This window comes from Entelurus aequoreus, linkage group LG19 (genome assembly GCF_033978785.1).
Source record: "Entelurus aequoreus isolate RoL-2023_Sb linkage group LG19, RoL_Eaeq_v1.1, whole genome shotgun sequence".
NCBI classification, from domain to species: Eukaryota; Metazoa; Chordata; class Actinopteri; order Syngnathiformes; family Syngnathidae; genus Entelurus; species Entelurus aequoreus.
This window is the reverse complement of record NC_084749.1, coordinates 43,686,889-43,711,888: the sequence shown is the minus strand read 5'-3', so window position 1 is coordinate 43,711,888 and position 25,000 is coordinate 43,686,889. Positions and strand designations below refer to the sequence as shown.

Genomic DNA, 25,000 nt, shown 5'->3' with positions numbered 1-25,000 from the left:
CACATTTCCATCCATGGAACTCTTCCAAGACGCAAGAGAGGCGGGCCCACCCTTGGCCCTGCGACCTACACCTGGGACCCCAGAGCCAATCACACTCAGCAAGTACTTGGCGGGAGCTCAACATTGGTAGCGACACGTGTCCACCAGCATATACCTTCACCACTGGTCCAAAATATCATTGATGACTTCCACAGTTACGGGTAAGGAAGGCCATTAAGTACTGATGAACTTCATTCACTACTAAATACCGGTGGTGTGCCGTCAGGGCCAGCAAGGCCTTCTCTGCTGGCCTTACGTAAATCATCATCATAAATTGACAAAATTTAATTTTTTATTGACTTTCCATACATATATAAAAGTATTCATCATATTCTCTTCATGTCCAGTGCTGCTGTTTTCATGTTAGAGCTTTTATCCAATCAGAATTCAGCTGGCTTATTGCCGGCGCTGCGTGAATTCTGCCGAATTCAATGTTTATTTATATAGCCCTAAATCACGAGTGTCTCAAAGGGCTGCACAAGTCACAACGACATCCTCGGTACAGAGCCCACATAAGGGCAAGGAAAAACTCACAACCTCAATGGGACGTCGATGTGAATGACTATGAGAAACCTTGGAGAGGACCGCATATGTGGGTAACCCCCCCACCCCCTCTAGGGGAGACCGAAAGCAATGGACGTCGAGTGGGTCTGACATAATATTGTGAAAGTCCAGTCCATAATGGATCTAAAATAATAGTGAGAGAGTCCAATCCCTAGTGTATCTAACATAATAGTGAGAGTCCAGTCCATAGTGGATCTAACATAATATTGTGAAAGTCCAGTCCATAATGGATCTAAAATAATAGTGAGAGAGTCCAGTCCATAGTGGATCTAACATAATAGTAAGAGTCCAGTCCATAGTGGATCCAACATAATAGTGTGAGAGTCCAGTCCATAGTGGATCTAGCATAATAGTGTGAGTCCAGTCCGTAGTGGATCTAACATCATATTGTGAAATTCCAGTCCATAGTGGATCTAATATAATAGTGTGAGAGTCCAGTCCATAGTGGATCTAACATAATATTGTGAGAGTCCAGTCCATAGTGGATCTAACATAATAGTGAGAGTCCAGTCCATAGTGGATCTAACATAATAGTGAGAGTCCAGTCCATAGTGGATCCAACATAATAGTGTGAGAGTCCAGTCCATAGTGGATCTAGCATAATAGTGTGAGTCCAGTCCGTAGTGGATCTAACATCATATTGTGAAATTCCAGTCCATAGTGGATCTAATATAATAGTGTGAGAGTCCAGTCCATAGTGGATCTAACATAATATTGTGAGAGTCCAGTCCATAGTGGATCTAACATTATAGTGAGAGTCCAGTCCATAGTGGATCTAACATAATAGTGTGAGAGTCCAGTCCATAGTGGATCTAACATAATAGTGAGAGAGTCCAGTCCATAGTGGATCTAACATAATAGTGAGAGTCCAGTCCATAATGGATCTAACATAATAGTGTGAGTCCAGTCCGTAGTGGATCTAAAATAATATTGTGAAATTCCAGTCCATAATGGATCTAACATAATAGTGTGAGAGTCCAGTCCATAGTGGATCTAACATAATAGTGAGAGTCCAGTCCATAGTGGATCTAACATAATAGTGAGAGTCCAGTCCATAGTGGATCTAACATAATAGTGAGAGTCCAGTCCATAGTGGATCTAACATAATAGTGTGAGTCCAGTCCATAGTGGATCTAACATAATAGTGAGAGTCCAGTCCATAGTGGATCTAACATAATAGTGAGAGAGTCCAGTCCATAGTGGATCTAACATAATAGTGAGAGTTCAGTCCATAGTGGATCTAACATAATAGTGTGAGTCCAGTCCGTAGTGGATCTAAAATAATATTGTGAAATTCCAGTCCATAATGGATCTAACATAATAGTGTGAGAGTCCAGTCCATAGTGGATCTAACATAATAGTGAGAGTCCAGTCCATAGTGGATCCAACATAATAGTGAAGTGAAGTGAATTACATTTATATAGCGCTTTTTCTCAAGTAACTCAAAGCGCTTTACATAGTGAAACCCAATATCTAAGTTACATTCAAACCAGTGTGGGTGGCACTGGGAGCAGGTGGGTAAAGTGTCTTGCCCAAGGACACAACGGCAGTGACTAGGATGGCGGAAGCGGGGATCGAACCTGCAACCCTCAAGTTGCTGGCACGGCCGCTCTACCAACCGAGCTATATAGTGTGAGAGTCCAGTCCATAGTGGATCTAACATAATATTGTGAGAGTCCAGTCCATAGTGGATCTAACATAATATTGTGAGAGTCCAGTCCATAGTGGATCTAACATAATAGTGAGAGTCCAGTCCATAGTGGATCTAACATAATAGTGAGAGTCCGGTCCATAGTGGATCCAACATAATAGTGTGAGAGTCCAGTCCATAGTGGATCTAGCATAATAGTGTGAGTCCAGTCCGTAGTGGATCTAACATCATATTGTGAAATTCCAGTCCATAGTGGATCTAATATAATAGTGTGAGAGTCCAGTCCATAGTGGATCTAACATAATATTGTGAGAGTCCAGTCCATAGTGGATCTAACATTATAGTGAGAGTCCAGTCCATAGTGGATCTAACATAATAGTGTGAGAGTCCAGTCCATAGTGGATCTAACATAATAGTGAGAGAGTCCAGTCCATAGTGGATCTAACATAATAGTGAGAGTCCAGTCCATAATGGATCTAACATAATAGTGTGAGTCCAGTCCGTAGTGGATCTAAAATAATATTGTGAAATTCCAGTCCATAATGGATCTAACATAATAGTGTGAGAGTCCAGTCCATAGTGGATCTAACATAATAGTGAGAGTCCAGTCCATAGTGGATCTAACATAATAGTGAGAGTCCAGTCCATAGTGGATCTAACATAATAGTGAGAGTCCAGTCCATAGTGGATCTAACATAATAGTGTGAGTCCAGTCCATAGTGGATCTAACATAATAGTGAGAGTCCAGTCCATAGTGGATCTAACATAATAGTGAGAGAGTCCAGTCCATAGTGGATCTAACATAATAGTGAGAGTTCAGTCCATAGTGGATCTAACATAATAGTGTGAGTCCAGTCCGTAGTGGATCTAAAATAATATTGTGAAATTCCAGTCCATAATGGATCTAACATAATAGTGTGAGAGTCCAGTCCATAGTGGATCTAACATAATAGTGAGAGTCCATTCCATAGTGAATCTAACATAATAGTGAGAGTCCAGTCCATAGTGGATCCAACATAATAGTGAAGTGAAGTGAATTACATTTATATAGCGCTTTTTCTCAAGTAACTCAAAGCGCTTTACATAGTGAAACCCAATATCTAAGTTACATTCAAACCAGTGTGGGTGGCACTGGGAGCAGGTGGGTAAAGTGTCTTGCCCAAGGACACAACGGCAGTGACTAGGATGGCGGAAGCGGGGATCGAACCTGCAACCCTCAAGTTGCTGGCACGGCCGCTCTACCAACCGAGCTATATAGTGTGAGAGTCCAGTCCATAGTGGATCTAACATAATAGTGAGAGTCCAGTCCATAGTGGATCCAACATAATAGTGTGAGAGTCCAGTCCATAGTGGATCTAACATAATAGTGAGAGTCCAGTCCATAGTGGATCCAACATAATAGTGTGAGAGTCCAGTCCATAGTGGATCCAACATAATAGTGTGAGAGTCCAGTCCATAGTGGATCTAGCATAATAGTGTGAGTCCAGTCCGTAGTGGATCTAACATCATATTGTGAAATTCCAGTCCATAGTGGATCTAATATGATAGTGTGAGAGTCCAGTCCATAATGGATCTAATATAATATTGTGAGAGTACAGTCCATAGTGGATCTAACATAATAGTGAGAGTCCAGTCCATAGTGGATCTAACATAATAGTGAGAGTCCAGTCCATAGTGGATCTAACATAATAGTGAGAGAGTCCAGTCCATAGTGGATCTAACATAATAGTGAGAGTCCAGTTCATAATGGATCTAACATAATAGTGTGAGTCCAGTCCGTAGTGGATCTAAAATAATATTGTGAAATTCCAGTCCATAATGGATCTAACATAATAGTGTGAGAGTCCAGTCCATAGTGGATCTAACATAATAGTGTGAGAGTCCAGTCCATAGTGGATCTAACATAATAGTGAGAGTCCAGTCCATAGTGGATCTAACATAATAGTGAGAGTCCAGTCCATAGTGGATCTAACATAATTGTGTCATGTCTGTGATCATGTTTTGTTTAGATATGTCATGTTTGGTTTTTGGACTCTTTTTGGTTCCCGTTTTCACTCCATTGTTTTGTTTCCATGACAACCATTAGTTTCACCTGTTGCACATTTGGACTCACGCACCTGTCACTAATCATGTCTGTATTATTTAAGCTTGTAGTTGCCAGGCAGTCGGTCTGGCGACATTACTTCTGTCCACTCTGCTCATGCCGTTGTCATGCTGCCATAGTTCATGCTGCTCGTTTCTTGCCACGTGAGTTTTGTGTATTCGTGTCACAGTAAGTGTTTTTGTTTCTTGTCCATAGTTTTGCCTTTGTGCAAGTTTTTGTTTCATAGTCAAGTTTGCATTTCCGCCTTGTGCGCGCTTTTTGTTTGTTCCTTTGTTAGTGTTTAATAAATCATGTCCTTACCTTCACGCCACGTCCGGTCCAGTTTCTCTTGCATCTCGGGAAAACAAACCCCCCACAGTCCACGACGTGACAAATAGTGAGAGTCCAGTCAATAGTGGGGCCAGCAGGAGACCATCCCGAGCGGAGACAGGTCAGCAGCGCAGAGATGTCCCTAACCGATGCACAGGCGAGCGGTCCACCCCGGGTCCCGACTCTGGACAGCCAGCACTTCATCCATGGCCACCGGACCTGTGTCCCCCCTCCACAAGGGAGAGGGGGGCAGAGGAGAAAAGAAAAGAAACGGCAGATCAACTGGTCTAAAAAGGGGGTCTATTTAAAGGCTAGAGTATACAAATGAGTTTTAATATGGGACTTAAATGCTTCTACTGAGGTAGCATCTCTAACTGTTACCGGGAGGGCATTCCATAGTACTGGAGCCCGAATAGAAAACGCTCTATAGCCCGCAGAATTGCTTCTGAACCAACATTAGCGGCGGCTGCGCAGTTTAACGAACGGAGGACATTCAGTTAACAGACAGTTGTGATGACCGATCAGATCACAAGTTGTTGACAGTAGCCCATCGAGGTAGCCTTACGTGGAATGTGACTGTGATTGGATACTCACTTGTCACTTCAAAGTATCCAATCACAAGTTGTGATTTACGAAAGCAGAAAGTGGCACCGGAGCCATACCCGGACAGCGGAGAAATCAGCGGTACTCACTTTTTTAACCAACAAAGAAGCGGAGCAAAATGTTGATTAGGTGGCAGATATATATTTGCAAAAGCATTTTCAATAATGATATTTAAAGAGAAACTAGATCTTGTGAAACGAAGTCGGCCGACCCCGGAAACTAGTGAAGCTGTCCTGCCGGTGAAATGGTGATGTTTTTCTGTTTGCTTTTTTTCCTTGTGGAGCAAGTTTTTTATTGAAGCTGAGAGCTGAGCATGTCAGCCTGCCTTAGCGTCCCTACTGTACTGTTGAATACAGTGGCGGCCTGTGCATTTCCCACCTAGGCCTTCAGTGATGTCCTACTTAGTCCGACTCCAATGAATACCACTCAAAATACAATAATTTATGATCGCCATGTGCTTGAAAAACACTGTACAGAAACACACTTGCGACTTACTGGGCATAGAATCACCTCAATTTGTCACTAGTGTACAAAACGGGCTATTTTTTGGCGCATTTAAAAATCAATAAACCCGCATCGGACCCGGTACTGTCAAAACTAAAATAATTCTAAAAAAAACATATTGAATGTGAAAAAATATATTTGATCTCACAATTTAGAAAAAGATTACAGTTGGTACAAAATGCGGCTGCAAGGCTTCTGACAAAAACAAGAAAGTTTGATCATATTACGCCTATACTGGCTCACTTGCACTGGCTTCCTGTGCACTTAAGATGCGACTTTAAGGTTTTACTACTTACGTATAAAATACTACACGGTTTAGCTCCAGCCTATCTCACCGATTGTATTGTACCATATGTCCCGGCAAGAAATCTGCGTTCAAAGAACTCCGGCTTATTAGTGATTCCCAGAGCCAAAAAAAAGTCTGCGGGCTATAGAGCGTTTTCTATTCGAGCTCCAGTACTCTGGAATGCCCTCCCGGTAACAGTTAGAGATGCTACCTCAGTAGAAGCATTTAAGTCTCATCTTAAAACTCATTTGTATAATCTAGCCTTTAAATAGACCCCCCTTTTTTAGACCAGTTGATCTGCCGTTTCTTTTCTTCTCTCCTCTTCTCCCCTGTCCCTTGCGAGGGGGAGTTGCATAGGTCCGGTGGCCATGGATGAAGTGCTGGCTGTCCAGAGTCGGGACCCCGGGTGGACCACTAGCCTGTGCATCGGTTGGGGACATCTCTGCGCTGCTGACCCATCTCCGCTCGGGATGGTTTCCTGTTGGCCCCGCTGTGGACTGGACTCCCGCTGATGTGTTGGATCCACTGTGGACTGGACTTTCACAATGTTATGTCAGACCCACTCGACATCCGTTGCTTTCGGTCTCCCCTAGAGGGGGGGGGGGGGGTTACCCACATATGCGGTCCTCTCCAAGGTTTCTCATAGTCATTCACCGACGTCCCACTGGGGTGAGTTTTTCCTTGCCCGTATGTGGGCTCTGTACCGAGGATGTCGTTGTGGCTTGTACAGCCCTTTGAGACACTTGTGATTTAGGGCTATATAAATAAACATTGATTGATTGATTGATTGAATTTGTAACGGCCATTTGATGCCGTACAAGCCATTGGTACCACTCGTAGTTGGTTGATTTGAGTGGAAGTGGCAGGCAAACCATTTTCACCGCCAGGACAGCTTAACTTGTTTCTGGGGATCTAGTCTCTCTTTAAATATCCTTCTTGAAAATGCCCTCGCAAATATATATCTGCCACCTAATCAACATTGTGCTCTGCTTCTTGGTTGGTTAAAAAAAAGTGAGTACCACTGATTTCTCCGCTGTCCGGGTATAGCCCCGATGCCACTTTCTGCTTTCGTATATCACAATTTACGAGATGGATACTTGGGAGTGACCAGTGAGTATCCGATCACAGTCCCGTTCAACGTAAGGCTACCTTGATGGGCTACCGTCAACAACTCGTGATCTGGTCGCGACTGTCTGTTAACTGAACGCCCTTTGTTTGTTTACACTGCACAGCCGCCGCTAATGTTGGTTCAGAAGGCCTCCAGCAGAATTCATACAGCGCTGGCAACAAGCTCGCTGAATTCTGATTAGATAAAAGCTATAACTTCAAAAACAGCAACACCGGAGCCTAATATGACAGGAAAAGAATATGATAAACCGGTCGGACGTGCCCGAAACACCTCCCTAGGGAGGCGTTCGGCTGGCATCCTGACCAGGTGCCCAAACCACCTCAACTGGCTCCTCTCAATGTGGAAGAGCAGCGGCTTTACTTTGAGCTCCTCCCGGATGACAGAGCTTCTCACCCTATCTCTAAGGGAGAGCCCCGCCACCCGGCAGAAGAAATTCATTTCGGTCGTAACCCAAAGCTCATGACCATAGGTCAGGATGGGAACGTAGATAGAACGATAAATTGAGAGCTTTGCCTTCCGGCTCAGCTCCTTCTTCCCCAGAACGGATCGATACAGCGTCCGCATTACTGAAGACACCGCACCGATCCTCCTGTCGATCTCACGGTCCACTCTTCCCTTACTCGTGAACTAGACTATGAGGTACTTGAACTCCTCCACTTGGGGCAAGATCTCCTCCCCAACCCGGAGATGGCACTCCACCCTTTTCCAGGCGAGAACCATAGACTTGGACTTGGAGGTGCTGATTCTCATCCCAGTCGCTTGGCACTCGGCTGCAAACCGATCCAGTGAGAGCTGAAGATCCTGGCCAGATGAAGCCATCAGGACCACATCATCTGCAAAAAGCAGAGACGTAATCCTGCATCCACCAAACCGGATCCCCTCAACGCCCCTGACTGCGCCTAGAAATTCTGTCCATAAAAGTTATGAAACTCATTTCGGCCGCTTGTACCCGTGATCTTGTCTTTTCGGTCACAACCCAAAGCTCATGACCATAGGTGAGGATGGGAACGTAGATCGACCGGCTCAGCTCCTTCTTCATCACAACGGATCGATACAGCGTCCGCATTACTGAAGACACCGCACCGATCCTCCTGTCGATCTCACGATCCACTCTTCCCTCACTCGTGAACAAGACTCCGAGGTACTTGAACTCCTCCACTTGGGGCAAGATCTCCTCCCCAACCCGGAGATGGCACTCCACCCTTTTCCAGGCGAGAACCATGGACTTGGACTCGGAGGTGCTGATTCCCATCCCAGTCGCTTGGCACTCGGCTGCAAACCGATCCAGTGAGAGCTGAAGATCCTGGCCAGATGAAGCCATCAGGACCACATCATCTGCAAAAAGCAGAGACCTAATCCTGCATCCACCAAACCGGATCCCCTCAACGCCCCTGACTGCGCCTAGAAATTCTGTCCATAAAAGTTGTGAAACTCATTTCGGCCGCTTGTACCCGTGATCTTGACTTTTCGGTCACAACCCAAAGCTCATGACCATAGGTGAGGATGGGAACGTAGATCGAGCGGTAAATTGAGAGCTTTGCCTTCCGGCTCAGCTCCTTCTTCACCACAACCGATCGATACAGCGTCCGCATTACTGAAGAAAAAAGTAAATACAAAATAAAAGTAACTTTTATTATTTTATGATCGTGGTTTATGCTAGGGCAGCAGAGAAGGTCTCCCTAGCCCCCTTACAGCACAGTTGAATACACTGTCCGAATTTTAAACTCTGGAGGAGTCGGTCGTTCCCTCTCAGATTAGCCCGTAAAGAGAGAAGCCTGAAGGGGTGCCGCTGTTAGTTCAACATCAGACGGGAGCCACACAAAAAACGCGCTCCTCATCCGTCATCACGACCTCCATCTTTCTGTCTGGCGAGTGTAGAATTACAGCCGACTGTATCTGATGTAGCCAGCTGTGTGTTTGTGTGTGTAGCCCCCAGCATTTGGGTATACCTTTGTAGGTCAGGGTGTGGCAGGACAGATCACAGATTACTCTGAACTCTTTTTGTATGCGGGCTCCATTTCTTTACCGCCACTCTGGATTTATTTGATGATCTGATATGACATATAGCGGGACAATTAGTCCAGGTACAGGTGGTTGCACGGTTCTCCTCACCTGTGCTTCAGTGCAGACTGATCCTTTCTGGGTGTGGTGCAATTTGTCTGCTGTCTCTGTGAAGGATAAGATAAATGTGGATGAATACATTGTTGTGGTGCATAAATCTCATCGGGGAAAACACTTCAGATGTCATTGAACACAACGTTTATGCTTAGGACACATAGGGAATATTTATAAATGGAATATTTCCCTAGGTAAGGAAATAAAAAGGTGTTTAGTGTTATAAAGGGCCTATAGAAATAAAGTAGCGATGTCCGATAATATCGGACTGCCGATATTATAGGCCGATAAATGCTTTAAAATGTGATATCGGTTTCAAAAAGTACAATTTATGACTTTTTAAAACGCCGCTGTACGGAGTGGTACACGGACATAAGGAGAAGTACAGAGCGCCAATAAACCTTAAAGGCACTGCCTTTGTGTGCAGGCCCAATCACATAATATCTACGGCTTTTCACACACACAAGTGAATGCAAGGCATACTTGGTCAACAGCCATACAGGTCACACTGAGGGTGACCGTATAAACAACTTCCACACTGTTACAAATATGCGCCACACTGTTAAAACCCACACCAAACAAGAATGACAAACACATTTCGGGAGAACATCCGCACCGTAACACAACATAAACACAACAGAACAAATACCCAGAACCCCTTGCAGCACTAACTCTTCCGGGACGCTACGATATATAATTTTTTTCAAAAACTTGTGTTGATTTATGAGTTGATTGGTTCGGGCATCTGGTCAGGATGCCACCCGAATGCCTCCCTAGGGAGGTGTTTAGGGTACGTCCAACCGGTAGGAGGCCACGGGGAAGACCCAGGACACGTTGGGAAGACTGTCTCCCGGCTGGCCTGGGAACGCCTCGGGATCCCCCGGGAGGAGCTGGACGAAGTGGCTGGGCAGAGGGAAGTCTGGGCTTCCCTGCTTAGGCTGCTGCCCCCGCGACCCGACCTTGGATAAGCGGAAGAAGATGGATGGAGTTGATTTATTTTGGAAAACCTTGTTACATTGTTTAATGCATCCAGCGGGGCATCACAACAAAATTAGGCATAATAATGTGTTAATTCCACGACTGTATATATCGGTATCGGTTGATATCGGTATCGGTAATTAAGAGATGGACAATATCAGGATATCTGCAAAAAAAGCCATTATAGGACATCTCTAGTATTTGTTTTAAAACACAATGTTCACAGTAATAAGTAGAATGTTATATTATATTATAATAAAAACGTGAGTCTTTGCAGATGCTCGCTATGTTGATTCATTCCATCTGACGTGTTGATTTGAAGCAGGACTTGACACTAATGAGTCTTCTATAAAAAGATAAGGGAGTGCACGTCATTGGTATGCAACCACTGGCCAGTCCGTCTTGACTTTCCATTGCTCACCCAGTCGGCTGACCTCAGACCCCTGACCTCAACTTGCTCCAGCTCCTGATTGGCCAGCTTGTCTTTCTAATGGCCTCAGCAGACCACCAAGTGAGGAAAAGAAGGAGGACGACAGCTGAGCCGTGCAGCTTGTTTTCCTCATCAACATTGTTACGCTTGTCAAATGTCCGGTTTTTTTTCTATTCAAATCAAAATTAAGTATTATTTTCGAAAGTATGTGCAAAATGCCCAAAATATGCATAAAATATTGCTCCAAAATGAGGAAGCCTTCTTTAAATACTGCATGTTGCAGTTCATAGCTACTGTACTTGTTCCACACTGTCCTCTGTTGGTTATCTACTAGCACTGCACACATGTCTCATCTCTGCATTGCCACACACACACACACACACACACACACACACACACACACACACACACACACACACACACACACACACACACACACACACACACTCTTGTATTTCTTACCTTCTTGAGACCTGTGAAAAATGCCTACCTATTTAGGACCAGCCTTTCTAGATATATAAAGATTTGTATTTACAACATTAATAATAAATACATACTATGCAAGTATAAAAAAGTTGGAATTTCACAAGAAAAAGGTCACAATTTCACAAGAAAAACTTCGAATTTTGGCGGTATTATAATAAAAGTTGGAATTTTACTCAATAACAGTCGCAGTTTTACAAGAAATGCTTAAAATCTTGGCAATTTTATGAAAAGAAGCGTGATTTTACTCGACAAAAGTCACAATTTTATAAGAAAACTTTTAACATTTTGGCAAAATTACAATAATAATCGGAATTTTACTTGGCAAAATTATGAAAAAAAGTCATAATTTTACTCAATAAATGTCACTATTTTACAAGAACAAAAAAAAAAATGGCAATACTGTGATACAAGTGAGAATTTTATATGACACATGTCACCATTTTGCATTAAAAAGTAATAATTTTACATAAAAAAAAGTAATAATTTTACATAAAAAAGTAATAATTTTACATAAAAAAGTAATAATTTTACGAGAAACAGAAAGACTTTGAGAAATTGTTCCCTATTTTATATGAAAAAAAAGGCGACACATTTTGAGAAAAAGACTGCTTTTAGTTAATTTTGTTTTGTTGAATTTTTTGTTGGTAATTGTTTTTTAATCTTCATTATTACATTATTATTATTACAGTATGTCTCTATAAACACATTTATTTATTTATTTAAAATTAATTTTGGCCAAAGGGGGTGCATTTTAATTTCTTACACACACACTTGTTATTTCATATGTTGACCAGAGGGGGAGCACTTTTAAAAGCGACACACAGTCAATTTGAAAAATCCCTCCTTTTTAGGACCACCCTCATTTTGATAGATTTCACCACCAGGGGTGCAAATGAGACATTCTCTATTAGATGCAATGTTTTTTTCCATATTGGGACCATGATTTATGTCATCACTTGTTCACACCTCCTCATATGGAAGCTACTTTTCCTTGTTGATGTGTCAAGAAGGGTAGAAATACAAGAACACACCCACTCTTGTATTTGTCACCTTCTTGAGACCTCCGAAAAATGCCTACCTCTTTAGGACCACCCTTTCTAGATATATAAAGATGTGTATTTACAACATGAATAATATATACGTACTACGCAAATATAAACAAGCTTGTTGTGAAAAATGAGTTGGAATTTCACAAGAAAAAGGTCACAATTTCACAAGAAAAACTTAGAATTTTGGCAGTATTATAATAAAATTCATCATTTTACTCAACGCAAGTCAAAATGTTACAAGAACAACTGAACATTTGTGCAGTATTATGATAAAAGTTGAAATTTTACTCAATAACCGTCGCAATTTTAGAAGGAAAGCTCAAAATGTTGGCAATTTTATGAAAAGAGTGGTAATTTTACTCGACAAAAGTCACAATTTTATAAGAAAACTTTAACATTTTGGCAATATTATAATAATAATATGAATTTTACTTGGAAAACTGTGACAAAAGTCATAATTTTACTAAAAACATATATCACTATTTTACAAGGACAAAAAAATTGGCAATATTGTGACAAAAGTCAGAATTTTATATGACAAATGTGATCATTTTGCAATAAAAAGTAATAATTTGACGAGAAAATATTGCAATATTACAGAAACAGAAAGAATATGAAAAATTGTTCCCAATTTTATAAAAAAAAAAAAGGCGACACATTGTGAGAAAAAGACTGCTTTTATTTAATTTATTTATTTTTTGTAATCGTTTTTTAATCTTCATTATTTACTTCAAGTTATTACAGTAAATCTTTATATACATTTTTTTCATTTTATTTTTTTTAAAATTAATTTAGGCCGAAATGGGCGCATTTCAATTTCTTACACACACATATTACATATGTTGGCCGGAGGGGGGTCACTTTAAATTTTTACACACACTTGTTATTTCATATGTTGACCAGAGGGGGAACACTTCAAATGTTTACACACACTTGTTATTTCATATGTTGACCAGAGGGGGAGCACTTCAAATGTTTACACACACTTGTTATTTCATATGTTGACCAGAGGGGGAGCACTTCAAATGTTTACACACACTTGTTATTTCATATGTTGACCAGAGGCGGAGCACTTCAAATGTTTACACACACTTGTTATTTCACATGTTGACCAGAGGGGGATCACTTCAAATCTTTACACACACTTGTTATTTCATATGTTGACCAGAGGGGGAGCACTTCAAATGTTTACACACACTTGTTATTTCATATGTTGACCAGAGGGGGATCACTTCAAATGTTTACACACACTTGTTATTTCATATGTTGACCAGAGGGGGAGCACTTCAAATGTTTACACACACTTGTTATTTCATATGTTGACCAGAGGGGGAGCACTTCAAATGTTTACACACACTTGTTATTTCATATGTTGACCAGAGGGGGAGCACTTCAAATGTTTACACACACTTGTTATTTCATATGCTGACCAGGGGTGCAAATGAGACATTCTCTATTAGATGCAATGGTTTTCCGTATTGGGACCATGATTTATGTCATCACTTGTTCACACCTCCTCATATAGAAGATACTTTTCCTTGTTGATGTTTCAAGAAGGGTAGAAATACAAGAACACACACACACACATGCACCCTCATATGGTGCACTCCCATGCTAAAGCCACATGTGGTGATGCTAAATGTCATGCGGGGAAAGCAAAAAGAACAACAGAAGCCAGAAAAAGACTGCGGCCACTGCAGCTTTTCCCACATTTTCTCTCTTTTTCCTCATCCTTTTCTCCCTTGCCTTTTGTGTAGCCGGTCAGTCCTGCGGCCGCCGAGGCAAAAAAATGTGGCTGACGCCGTTTCAGCAAGACTGGCAGAACCAGTCCAAGTTACCAAATGGTTGGTTTATCCAGTCTGGATGAGGCCACGGCTCAGTTTTCCACACTCAGAGCTCAGTTGAGCAATACGTTCATTAAGGCAGCGATTATCCACCACCTGACGACTGGGGTGCTGCAGCTTGACCTTTGACCTCTCTGGGGGGAGGGGGGGGGGGGATGGGAAAACCCCCATCGGTCACAGCACTTTCAGCACCGGTAATGTTGACATGGGTGTTGTCTGGTTGGGACTGGAGGCCAAGAGCGGGGGTTACGAGGCGGTTCATGTGGCCAAGGTTTGGGTACGTCCACTGCAGTCAGGGTAGAACTATATCAGTGTGCCCTGCGGTCCTGCGACTGCAACGCTGCCCACGTGCTGGATTGTAGTTTAGAACAAGGTCATGCTCGTCATTCTCAGACATCCTTATCCTCCAAACTCAAACATTTATAGTCCGCGTACAGACAGAGAGGCGCTTGCTGTTTATTCACTTTTTTCAAGGAAATAAAGGCTCCTGCACCCCCCTTAACGGACCTTCGATCCCTCAGGCGGTACTGCATCAAAAAGCGACATCCGTGTGTAAAGGATATCGCCACGCGGGATCAGGAACACTTCAAAGACCACTGTCAGTAACTACAGTTTGTCTTTACACCTGTAAGTGCGAGTTAAAACTCTACTATGCAAAGCATAGGCCATTTATCAACAACACCCGGAAACGCTGTATGACATTCTGACAATTGAATCACATTTGCTTCCAAATCTTTTTTTAACTAATTTAAAGTATGCAAGCGAGTAATAACTAAATCCGCATCCTAAGTTCCCTGCACTAGGTAAAACGTGGAACAAAGGTGTGCAGTATTAATGTGGACCTTAACAGACCTTCGATCCCTCAGGCGGTACTGCATCAAAAAGCGACATCAGTGTGTAAAGGATATCACCACACGGGATCAGGAACACTTCAAAGACCACTGTCAGTAACTACAGTTTGTCTTTACACCTGTAAGTGCGAGTTAAAACTCTACTATGCAAAGCATAGGCCATTTATCAACAACACCCGGAAACGCTGTATGACATTCTGACAATAAAATCACATTTGCTTCCAAATCTTTTTTTAACTAATTCAAAGTATGCAAGCGAGTAATAACTAAATCCGCATCCTAAGTTTCCTGCACTAGGTAAAACGTGGAACAAAGGTGTGCAGTATTAATGTGGACCTTAACAGACCTTCGATCCCTCAGGCGGTACTGCATCAAAAAGCGACATCAGTGTGTAAAGGATATCACCACACGGGATCAGGAACACTTCAAAGACCACTGTCAGTAACTACAGTTTGTCTTTACACCTGTAAGTGCGAGTTAAAACTCTACTATGCAAAGCATAGGCCATTTATCAACAACACCCGGAAACGCTGTATGACATTCTGACAATAAAATCACATTTGCTTCCAAATCTTCTTTTAACTAATTTAAAGTATGCAAGCGAGTAATAACTAAATCCGCATCCTAAGTTTCCTGCACTAGGTAAAACGTGGAACAAAGGTGTGCAGTATTAATGTGGACCTTAACGGACCTTCGATCCCTCAGGCGGTACTGCATCAAAAAGCGACATCCGTGTGTAAAGGATATCACCACGCGGGATCAGGAACACTTCAAAGACCACTGTCAGTAACTACAGTTTGTCTTTACACCTGTAAGTGCGAGTTAAAACTCTACTATGCAAAGCATAGGCCATTTATCAACAACACCCGGAAACGCTGTATGACATTCTGACAATTAAATCACATTTGCTTCCAAATCTTTTTTTAACTAATTTAAAGTATGCAAGCGAGTAATAACTAAATCCGCATCCTAAGTTCCCTGCACTAGGTAAAACGTGGAACAAAGGTGTGCAGTATTAATGTGGACCTTAACAGACCTTCGATCCCTCAGGCGGTACTGCATCAAAAAGCGACATCAGTGTGTAAAGGATATCACCACACGGGATCAGGAACACTTCAAAGACCACTGTCAGTAACTACAGTTTGTCTTTACACCTGTAAGTGCGAGTTAAAACTCTACTATGCAAAGCATAGGCCATTTATCAACAACACCCGGAAACGCTGTATGACATTCTGACAATAAAATCACATTTGCTTCCAAATCTTTTTTTAACTAATTCAAAGTATGCAAGCGAGTAATAACTAAATCCGCATCCTAAGTTTCCTGCACTAGGTAAAACGTGGAACAAAGGTGTGCAGTATTAATGTGGACCTTAACAGACCTTCGATCCCTCAGGCGGTACTGCATCAAAAAGCGACATCAGTGTGTAAAGGATATCACCACACGGGATCAGGAACACTTCAAAGACCACTGTCAGTAACTACAGTTTGTCTTTACACCTGTAAGTGCGAGTTAAAACTCTACTATGCAAAGCATAGGCCATTTATCAACAACACCCGGAAACGCTGTATGACATTCTGACAATAAAATCACATTTGCTTCCAAATCTTCTTTTAACTAATTTAAAGTATGCAAGCGAGTAATAACTAAATCCGCATCCTAAGTTTCCTGCACTAGGTAAAACGTGGAACAAAGGTGTGCAGTATTAATGTGGACCTTAACGGACCTTCGATCCCTCAGGCGGTACTGCATCAAAAAGCGACATCCGTGTGTAAAGGATATCACCACGCGGGATCAGGAACACTTCAAAGACCACTGTCAGTAACTACAGTTTGTCTTTACACCTGTAAGTGCGAGTTAAAACTCTACTATGCAAAGCATAGGCCATTTATCAACAACACCCGGAAACGCTGTATGACATTCTGACAATAAAATCACATTTGCTTCCGATTCTTTTTTTAACTAATTTAAAGTATGCAAGCGAGTAATAACTAAATCCGCATCCTAAGTTTCCTGCACTAGGTAAAACGTGGAACAAAGGTGTGCAGTATTAATGTGGACCTTAACAGACCTTCGATCCCTCAGGCGGTACTGCATCAAAAAGCGACATCAGTGTGTAAAGGATATCACCACGCGGGATCAGGAACACTTCAAAGACCACTGTCAGTAACTACAGTTTGTCTTTACACCTGTAAGTGCGAGTTAAAACTCTACTATGCAAAGCATAGGCCATTTATCAACAACACCCGGAAACGCTGTATGACATTCTGACAATAAAATCACATTTGCTTCCAAATTTTTTTTAAACTAATTTAAAGTATGCAAGCGAGTAATAACTAAATCCGCATCCTAAGTTTCCTGCACTAGGTAAAACGTGGAACAAAGGTGTGCAGTATTAATGTGGACCTTAACAGACCTTCGATCCCTCAGGCGGTACTGCATCAAAAAGCGACATCAGTGTGTAAAGGATATCACCACACGGGATCAGGAACACTTCAAAGACCACTGTCAGTAACTACAGTTTGTCTTTACACCTGTAAGTGCGAGTTAAAACTCTACTATGCAAAGCATAGGCCATTTATCAACAACACCCGGAAACGCTGTATGACATTCTGACAATAAAATCACATTTGCTTCCAAATCTTTTTTTAACCAATTTAAAGTATGCAAGCGAGTAATAACTAAATCCGCATCCTAAGTTTCCTGCACTAGGTAAAACGTGGAACAAAGGTGTGCAGTATTAATGTGGACCTTAACAGACCTTCGATCCCTCAGGCGGTACTGCATCAAAAAGCGACATCAGTGTGTAAAGGATATCACCACACGGGATCAGGAACACTTCAAAGACCACTGTCAGTAACTACAGTTTGTCTTTACACCTGTAAGTGCGAGTTAAAACCCTACTAAGCAAAGCATAGGCCATTTATCAACAACACCCGGAAACGCTGTATGACATTCTGACAATAAAATCACATTTGCTTCCAAATCTTTTTTTAACTAATTTAAAGTATGCAAGCGAGTAATAAGTAAATCAGCATCCTAAGTTTCCTGCACTAGGTACAACGTGGAACAAAGGTGTGCAGTATTAATGTGGACCTTAACAGACCTTCGATCCCTCAGGCGGTACTGCATCAAAAAGCGACATCAGTGTGTAAAGGATATCACCACGCGGGATCAGGAACACTTCAAAGACCACTGTCAGTAACTACAGTTTGTCTTTACACCTGTAAGTGTGAGTTAAAACTCTACTATGCAAAGCATAGGCCATTTATCAACAACACCCGGAAACGCTGTATGACATTCTGACAATAAAATCACATTTGCTTCCAAATCTTTTTTTAACCAATTTAAAGTATGCAAGCGAGTAATAACTAAATCCGCATCCTAAGTTTCCTGCACTAGGTAAAACGTGGAACAAAGGTGTGCAGTATTAATGTGGACCTTAACAGACCTTCGATCCCTCAGGCGGTACTGCATCAAAAAGCGACATCAGTGTGTAAAGGATATCACCACACGGGATCAGGAACACTTCAAAGACCACTGTCAGTAACTACAGTTTGTCGCTACATCTGCAAGTGCGAGTTAAAACTCTACTATGCAAAGCGGAGGCCATTTATCAACAACACCCAGAAACGCTGAATGACATTTTGACAATAAAATTTCATTTGCTTCCAAATGTCTTTTTTAACTAATTTAAAGTATGCAAGCGAGTAATAACTAATTCTGCATCCTAAATTTCCTGCTCTAGTTCAATCCATATGCACTCTTATTTTGGTAAAACGTGCAATGAAGGTGTGTAGTATTCATGTGCGTTCAGAAGGGGGGGGTGGACACTTGAACAGTTTTGTGCCCAAGAATAGAAGCTATGACTGAGGGAGTTGCCCGAGCCCTTCACCCCTCACCCGCCATGAGTAATGACCGTTATGAAAGGAGCCTTCTGTTCGATTACGTAATGAAATCCCACTCGATATTTGGAGCCGTATTAAAACTGAGAGGGCTTAGAGCGAAACGTTTGGTTTGCTAAGCGTTGATCTATGCTAATATTCCCGTGGGAACGCCAGTGTAGGCTTAAGGGACTTTAACCAACAACTCTGTTCAAGTAGTAAAGAATTTTGAGCTAATTACCTCTTAATGTGGGCTTCCTGCAGGTGTGCTACACTTTGTCGACCAAGGGCCTGTTTCACCAAAGATTTGTGTTTACTAAAACTCGATAGCACACGCAAAGCTGATCTACTAAGCGTGTGCAAAGTGTATTGCGTCTGTTAAGTGTGCAGAATAGGCCGTGCAATCCATTTTTGCCTTCATTAATTTGCAAAATGTATGCAGATCATCAACACACCCACAATACTGGGAGGAGAAGATGCTAACATGAATATTTAGCATGTGCAATGTGATCTATCAACACTCATAATAATAATAGATTGTATTTGTAAAAAGCACTTTCCATTGAGTAAACAACCTCAAAGTGTATTAAAAATTTTTTTTTTAAAAAGATAATAAAAAAATAAAAACTAGAACAGCCTAATATCTAGAACTAGTATGCAAAAGGCTTTTTTAAAAAGAAGGGTTTTTAAGCCTCAATATGATGTGGGTCCACCTTTTGCAGCTATTACAGCTTCAACTCGTCTGGGAAGGCTGTCCACAAGGTTGCAGAGTGTGTTTATAGGAATGTTCCACCATTCTTCCAAAAGAGCACCTTGTGGCGTGGCGTACCGGGTAGAGCGGCCGTGCCAGAAACCTGAGGGTTGCAGGTTCGCTCCCCGCCTCTTGACATCCAAATCGCTGCCGTTGTGTCCTTGGGCAGGACACTTCACCCTTGCCCCCGGTGCCGCTCACACTGGTGAATGAATGATGAATGAATGATAGGTGGTGGTCGGAGGGGCCGTTGGCGCAAACTGGCAGCCTCGCTTCCGTCAGTCTACCCCAAATGTAGCTTACCACCACCAGGTATTAAATGAATGATGGGTTCCCACTTCTCTGTGAGCGCTTTGAGTATCTAATAATAGAAAAGCGCGATATAAAATCGAATCCATTATTATTATTATTGAGGTCACACACTGATGTTGGTCGAGAAAGCCTGGCTCTCAGTCTCCGTTCTAATCGGGTTCAGGTCAGGACTCTGTGCAGGCCAGTCAAGTTCATCCACACCAGACTCTGTCATGGACCTTGCTTTGTGCACTGGTGCACAGTCATGTTGGAAGAGGAAGGGGCCCGCTACAAACTGTTCCCACAAGGTTGGGAGCATGGAATTGTCCAAAATGTTTTGGTATCCTGGAGCATTCAATGTTCCTCTCACTAGAACTAAGGGGCCAAGCCCAACTCCTGAAAAACAACCCCACCACATAATTCCTCCTCCACCAAATGTCACACTCGGGACAATGCAGTCACAGACCACAGTGTTAGTGTTTTGCCAGAAGAAGACCACATTTCCCAAGATGACTAGCACATATAGCGTCAAACTGACATCATGTCCGCTGTAATATTGACACAAATATTACGTCTCCAATGGCTACGCTGATGTTAAATAACAGAAACTATGAAGAAATGATCTTGGATTGCACTACAAACATGACGCTACTACCAAGAATGTATCGGGGGCGTATGCAGGTCGGAAGCAAAGAAAGTTATTTTTAAGAAAGTAGTGTGGAACTATCAACCTAGTGGCTATTCATTGCTACCACGCAAATTTCCGATAGCTAACATTAGCATTAGCATTTTGATTTGAGCATCAAAAGTCAGTTACTAGTGCAGCAGGAACGCCACCATATGAAAGCCGGGGGCAATGTTGATCCTGACTGTCCTTTTATCCGGGTAAGCGCTGGTTTTTCCATTTTTGTCTCTCCAGACAAAACTTTTCATTTCTTTGGTTGTTTTGGAGCTTCTACCGTAATAGCAGTAATCGCACATAGACGTTATTCTTTTTCCTTTAGATTTCTGGCGGCACGCAGGGGTTCGTATTAACATCCGTCTTTTTAACGAATGGTAAGGTCGGAATGACGCACGCCGTAAAACAAGTCAGCACATTTGTAGTGTTTGGTGTGGCAGGGTTCCTGCCACCCTCCTCAATGTCGCTAAGTGCCAGTAAAATGGACACAGACCCCTTTAGGCCATGACAGAGGTGTCATTTAACTAGTTGTGAGTCATTGTATCATCCCAAAAGTTAGGGAAGGCTATGCAGAACGAAACTAAAACTGAACTGGCTGCAAAGTAAACAAAAAACAGAATGCTTGTCACGTCGGGGTTGCAGCTTGCTGCGAGGTTTGTTCCCCCGGGATGCAAACGGATCACTCCAGACAGGACTTGCAGGTAGGAGCATGGTTTATTCTTGACAAAAATCAAAGCACCACCAAGAACAGAAAACAAGTCGAAAGAAAACACGTGCCAATCGCACTCGAAGCTAACTTAGGAGACAAACAAACTTACGTGACGAGAGCATGAAGCAAACAATGGCGCCAGACCAACTGACTGGCAAAGGCAGGCTTAAATAATGCCTCTAATTAGTGCTCGGGTAGCAGGTGAGCGGGCAAACACTAATCAGAGACAGGTGAACTTAATGAGCAACCATGGCAACCAAAACAAACTCAGAGGTGTCACAAACATGAACTAAAGGAGTCCAAAACTAACAGAAAATACAAAAACGTGATCCGGACGCACGGATCATGACAATGCTGGACGACAGCAAAGACTTACAGCGTGTGGAGCAGAGATGGCGTCCACAAAGTACATCCGAATATGACATGACCATCAACAATGTCCACACAAAGAAGGATAAAGACAACTGAAATATTCTGGATTGCTAAAACAAAGTAGATGCGGGAAATATCGCTCAAAGGAAGACATGAAACTGCTACAGGAAAACACCGAAAAAAGAGAAAAAGCCACCAAAATAGGAGCGCAAGACAAGAACTAAAACACTACACACAGGAAAACAGCAAAAATGTCAAAATAAGTCAGGGGGTGATGTGACAGGTGGTGACAGTACACCTACTTTGAGACAAGAGCTATATTGATGCATGCTTGGTTATGGTTTAAAGCAGTGTTTTTCAACCACTGTGCTGCGGCACACTAGTGTGCCGTGAGATACAGTCTGGTGTGCCGTGGGAGATGATCTAATTTCACCTATGTGGGTAAAAAATATTTTTTGCAAACGAGTAATTGAGAGCAATTGCTCTGTTTGTTGTTGTTCTTAATGTTGCTGGGACGGGTTTGGTTTTGGAATTGGATTGCATTATTGTGGTATTGTTGTGTATTGTTTTGTTGATTGATTAATAAATTCATTAAAAAAATAAAATAAAATAAAAAATAAAAATAAAAATAAAAATAAAAATAAAAAATAAAAAAAATAAAAATAAAAAAATAAAAAAATAAAAAAACAGTAATTATAGTCTGCAAATGATGTGTTGTTGTTGAGTGTCGGTGCTGTCTAGAGCTCGGCAGAGTAACCGTGTAATACTCTTCCATATCAGTAGGTGGCAGCCGGTAGCTAATTGCTTTGTAGATGTCGGAAACAGCGGGAGGCAGGGTGCAGGTAAAAAGGTGTCTAATGCTTAAACCAAAAATAAACAAAAGGTGAGTTCCCCTAAGAAAAGGCATTGAAGCTTAGGGAAGGCTATGCAGATCGAAACTAAAACTGAACTGGCTGCAAAGTAAACAAAAAACAGAATGCTGGACGACAGCAAAGACTTACTGTGGAGCAAAGACGGCGTCCACAATGTACATCCGAATATGAAAGAAGGATAAAAACAACTGAAATAGTCTTGATTGCTAAAACAAAGTAGATGCGGGAAATATCGCTCAAAGGAAGACATGAAACTGCTACAGGAAAATACAGAAAAAAACAGAAAAAGCCACAAAAATAGGAGCGCAAGACAAGAACTAAAACACTACACACAGGAAAACAGCAAAAAAAACTCCAAATAAGTCAGGGGGTGATGTGACAGGTGGTGACAGTACACCTACTTTGAGACAAGAGCTATATTGATGCATGCTTGGTTATGGTTTAAAGCAGTGTTTTTCAACCACTGTGCTGCGGCACCCTAGTGTGCCGTGAGATACAGTCTGGTGTGCCGTGGGAGATGATCTAATTTCACCTATTTGGGTAAAAAATATTTTTGCAAACGAGTAATTGAGAGCAATTGCTCTGTTTGTTGTTGTTCTTAATGTTGCTGGGACGGGTTTGGTTTTGGAATTGGATTGCATTATTGTGGTATTGTTGTGTATTGTTTTGTTGATTGATTAATAAATTCATTAAAAAAATAAAATAAAATAAAAATAAAAATTTAAAAAAATAAATAAATAAAAATAAAAATAAAAAATAAAAATAAATAAATAAATAAATAAAAAAACAGTAATTATAGTCTGCAAATGATGTGTTGTTGTTGAGTGTCGGTGCTGTCTAGAGCTCGGCAGAGTAACCGTGTAATACTCTTCCATATCAGTAGGTGGCAGCCGGTAGCTAATTGCTTTGTAGATGTCGGAAACAGCGGGAGGCAGGGTGCAGGTAAAAAGGTGTCTAATGCTTAAACCAAAAATAAACAAAAGGTGAGTGCCCCTAAGAAAAGGCATTGAAGCTTAGGGAAGGCTATGCAGATCGAAACTAAAACTGAACTGGCTGCAAAGTAAACAAAAAACAGAATGCTGGACGACAGCAAAGACTTACTGTGGAGCAAAGACGGCGTCCACAATGTACATCCGAATATGAAAGAAGGATAAAAACAACTGAAATAGTCTTGATTGCTAAAACAAAGTAGATGCGGGAAATATCGCTCAAAGGAAGACATGAAACTGCTACAGGAAAATACAGAAAAAAACAGAAAAAGCCACCAAAATAGGAGTACAAGACAAGAACTAAAACACTACACACAGGAAAACAGCAAAAATGTCAAAATAAGTCAGGGGGTGATGTGACAGGTGGTGACAGTACACCTACTTTGAGACAAGAGCTATATTGATGCATGCTTGGTTATGGTTTAAAGCAGTGTTTTTCAACCACTGTGCTGCGGCACACTAGTGTGCTTGTGTGCCGTGAGATACAGTCTGGTGTGCCGTGGGAGATGATCTAATTTCACCTATTTGGGTAAAAAATATTTTTTGCAAACGAGTAATTGAGAGCAATTGCTCTGTTTGTTGTTGTTCTTAATGTTGCTGGGACGGGTTTGGTTTTGGAATTGGATTGCATTATTGTGGTATTGTTGTGTATTGTTTTGTTGATTGATTAATAAATTCATTAAAAAAATAAAATAAAAATAAAAATAAAAAATAAAAATAAAAATAAAAATAAAAATAAAAATAAAAATAAAAATAAAAATAAAAATAAAAATGAAAAATAAAAAATAAAAATAAATAAATAAATAAATTAAAAAAACAGTAATTATAGTCTGCAAATGATGTGTTGTTGTTGAGTGTCGGTGCTGTCTAGAGCTCGGCAGAGTAACCGTGTAATACTCTTCCATATCAGTAGGTGGCAGCCGGTAGCTAATTGCTTTGTAGATGTCGGAAACAGCGGGAGGCAGGGTGCAGGTAAAAAGATGTCTAATGCTTAAACCAAAAATAAACAAAAGGTGAGTGCCCCTAAGAAAAGGCATTGAAGCTTAGGGAAGGCTATGCAGATCGAAACTAAAACTGAACTGGCTGCAAAGTAAACAAAAAACAGAATGCTGGACGACAGCAAAGACTTACTGTGGAGCAAAGACGGCGTCCACAATGTACATCCGAATATGAAAGAAGGATAAAAACAACTGAAATAGTCTTGATTGCTAAAACAAAGTAGATGCGGGAAATATCGCTCAAAGGAAGACATGAAACTGCTACAGGAAAATACAGAAAAAAACAGAAAAAGCCACCAAAATAGGAGTACAAGACAAGAACTAAAACTCTACACACAGGAAAACTGCAAAGAAGTCAAAATAAGTCAGGGTGTGATGTGACAGGTGGTGACAGTACACCTACTTTGAGCCAAGAGCCATAGTGATGCATGCTTGGTTATGGTTTAAAGTCATATCCAACAATTGCAAGAACGACTTTTTACTGTCAATATTGGCTGCTGAGTTTAATTTTTT

The 25,000-nt window shown here is 41.5% G+C and overlaps 1 protein-coding gene and 1 long non-coding RNA gene across 3 annotated transcripts in view; one reads left to right on the top strand and one right to left on the bottom strand.

Moving 5' to 3' along the window:
* Positions 1-25,000, top strand: part of bcar3 (BCAR3 adaptor protein, NSP family member) — a 270,158-nt gene that overhangs the window by 124,546 nt on the left and 120,612 nt on the right. For both annotated transcript variants that reach the window (XM_062028535.1, XM_062028536.1), the window contains one exon: positions 1-200. This exon is cut by the window's left edge and continues 46 nt beyond it. In XM_062028535.1, coding sequence (XP_061884519.1) covers positions 1-200 — 200 coding nt within the window. The remainder of the gene's footprint in view (positions 201-25,000) is intronic.
* LOC133635384 (uncharacterized) overlaps positions 9,273-25,000 on the bottom strand; it is a 42,915-nt gene continuing 27,187 nt past the window's right edge. Inside the window, exon 4 of the long non-coding RNA XR_009822056.1 lies at positions 9,273-9,357. This is a non-coding gene — a long non-coding RNA (uncharacterized LOC133635384). The remainder of the gene's footprint in view (positions 9,358-25,000) is intronic.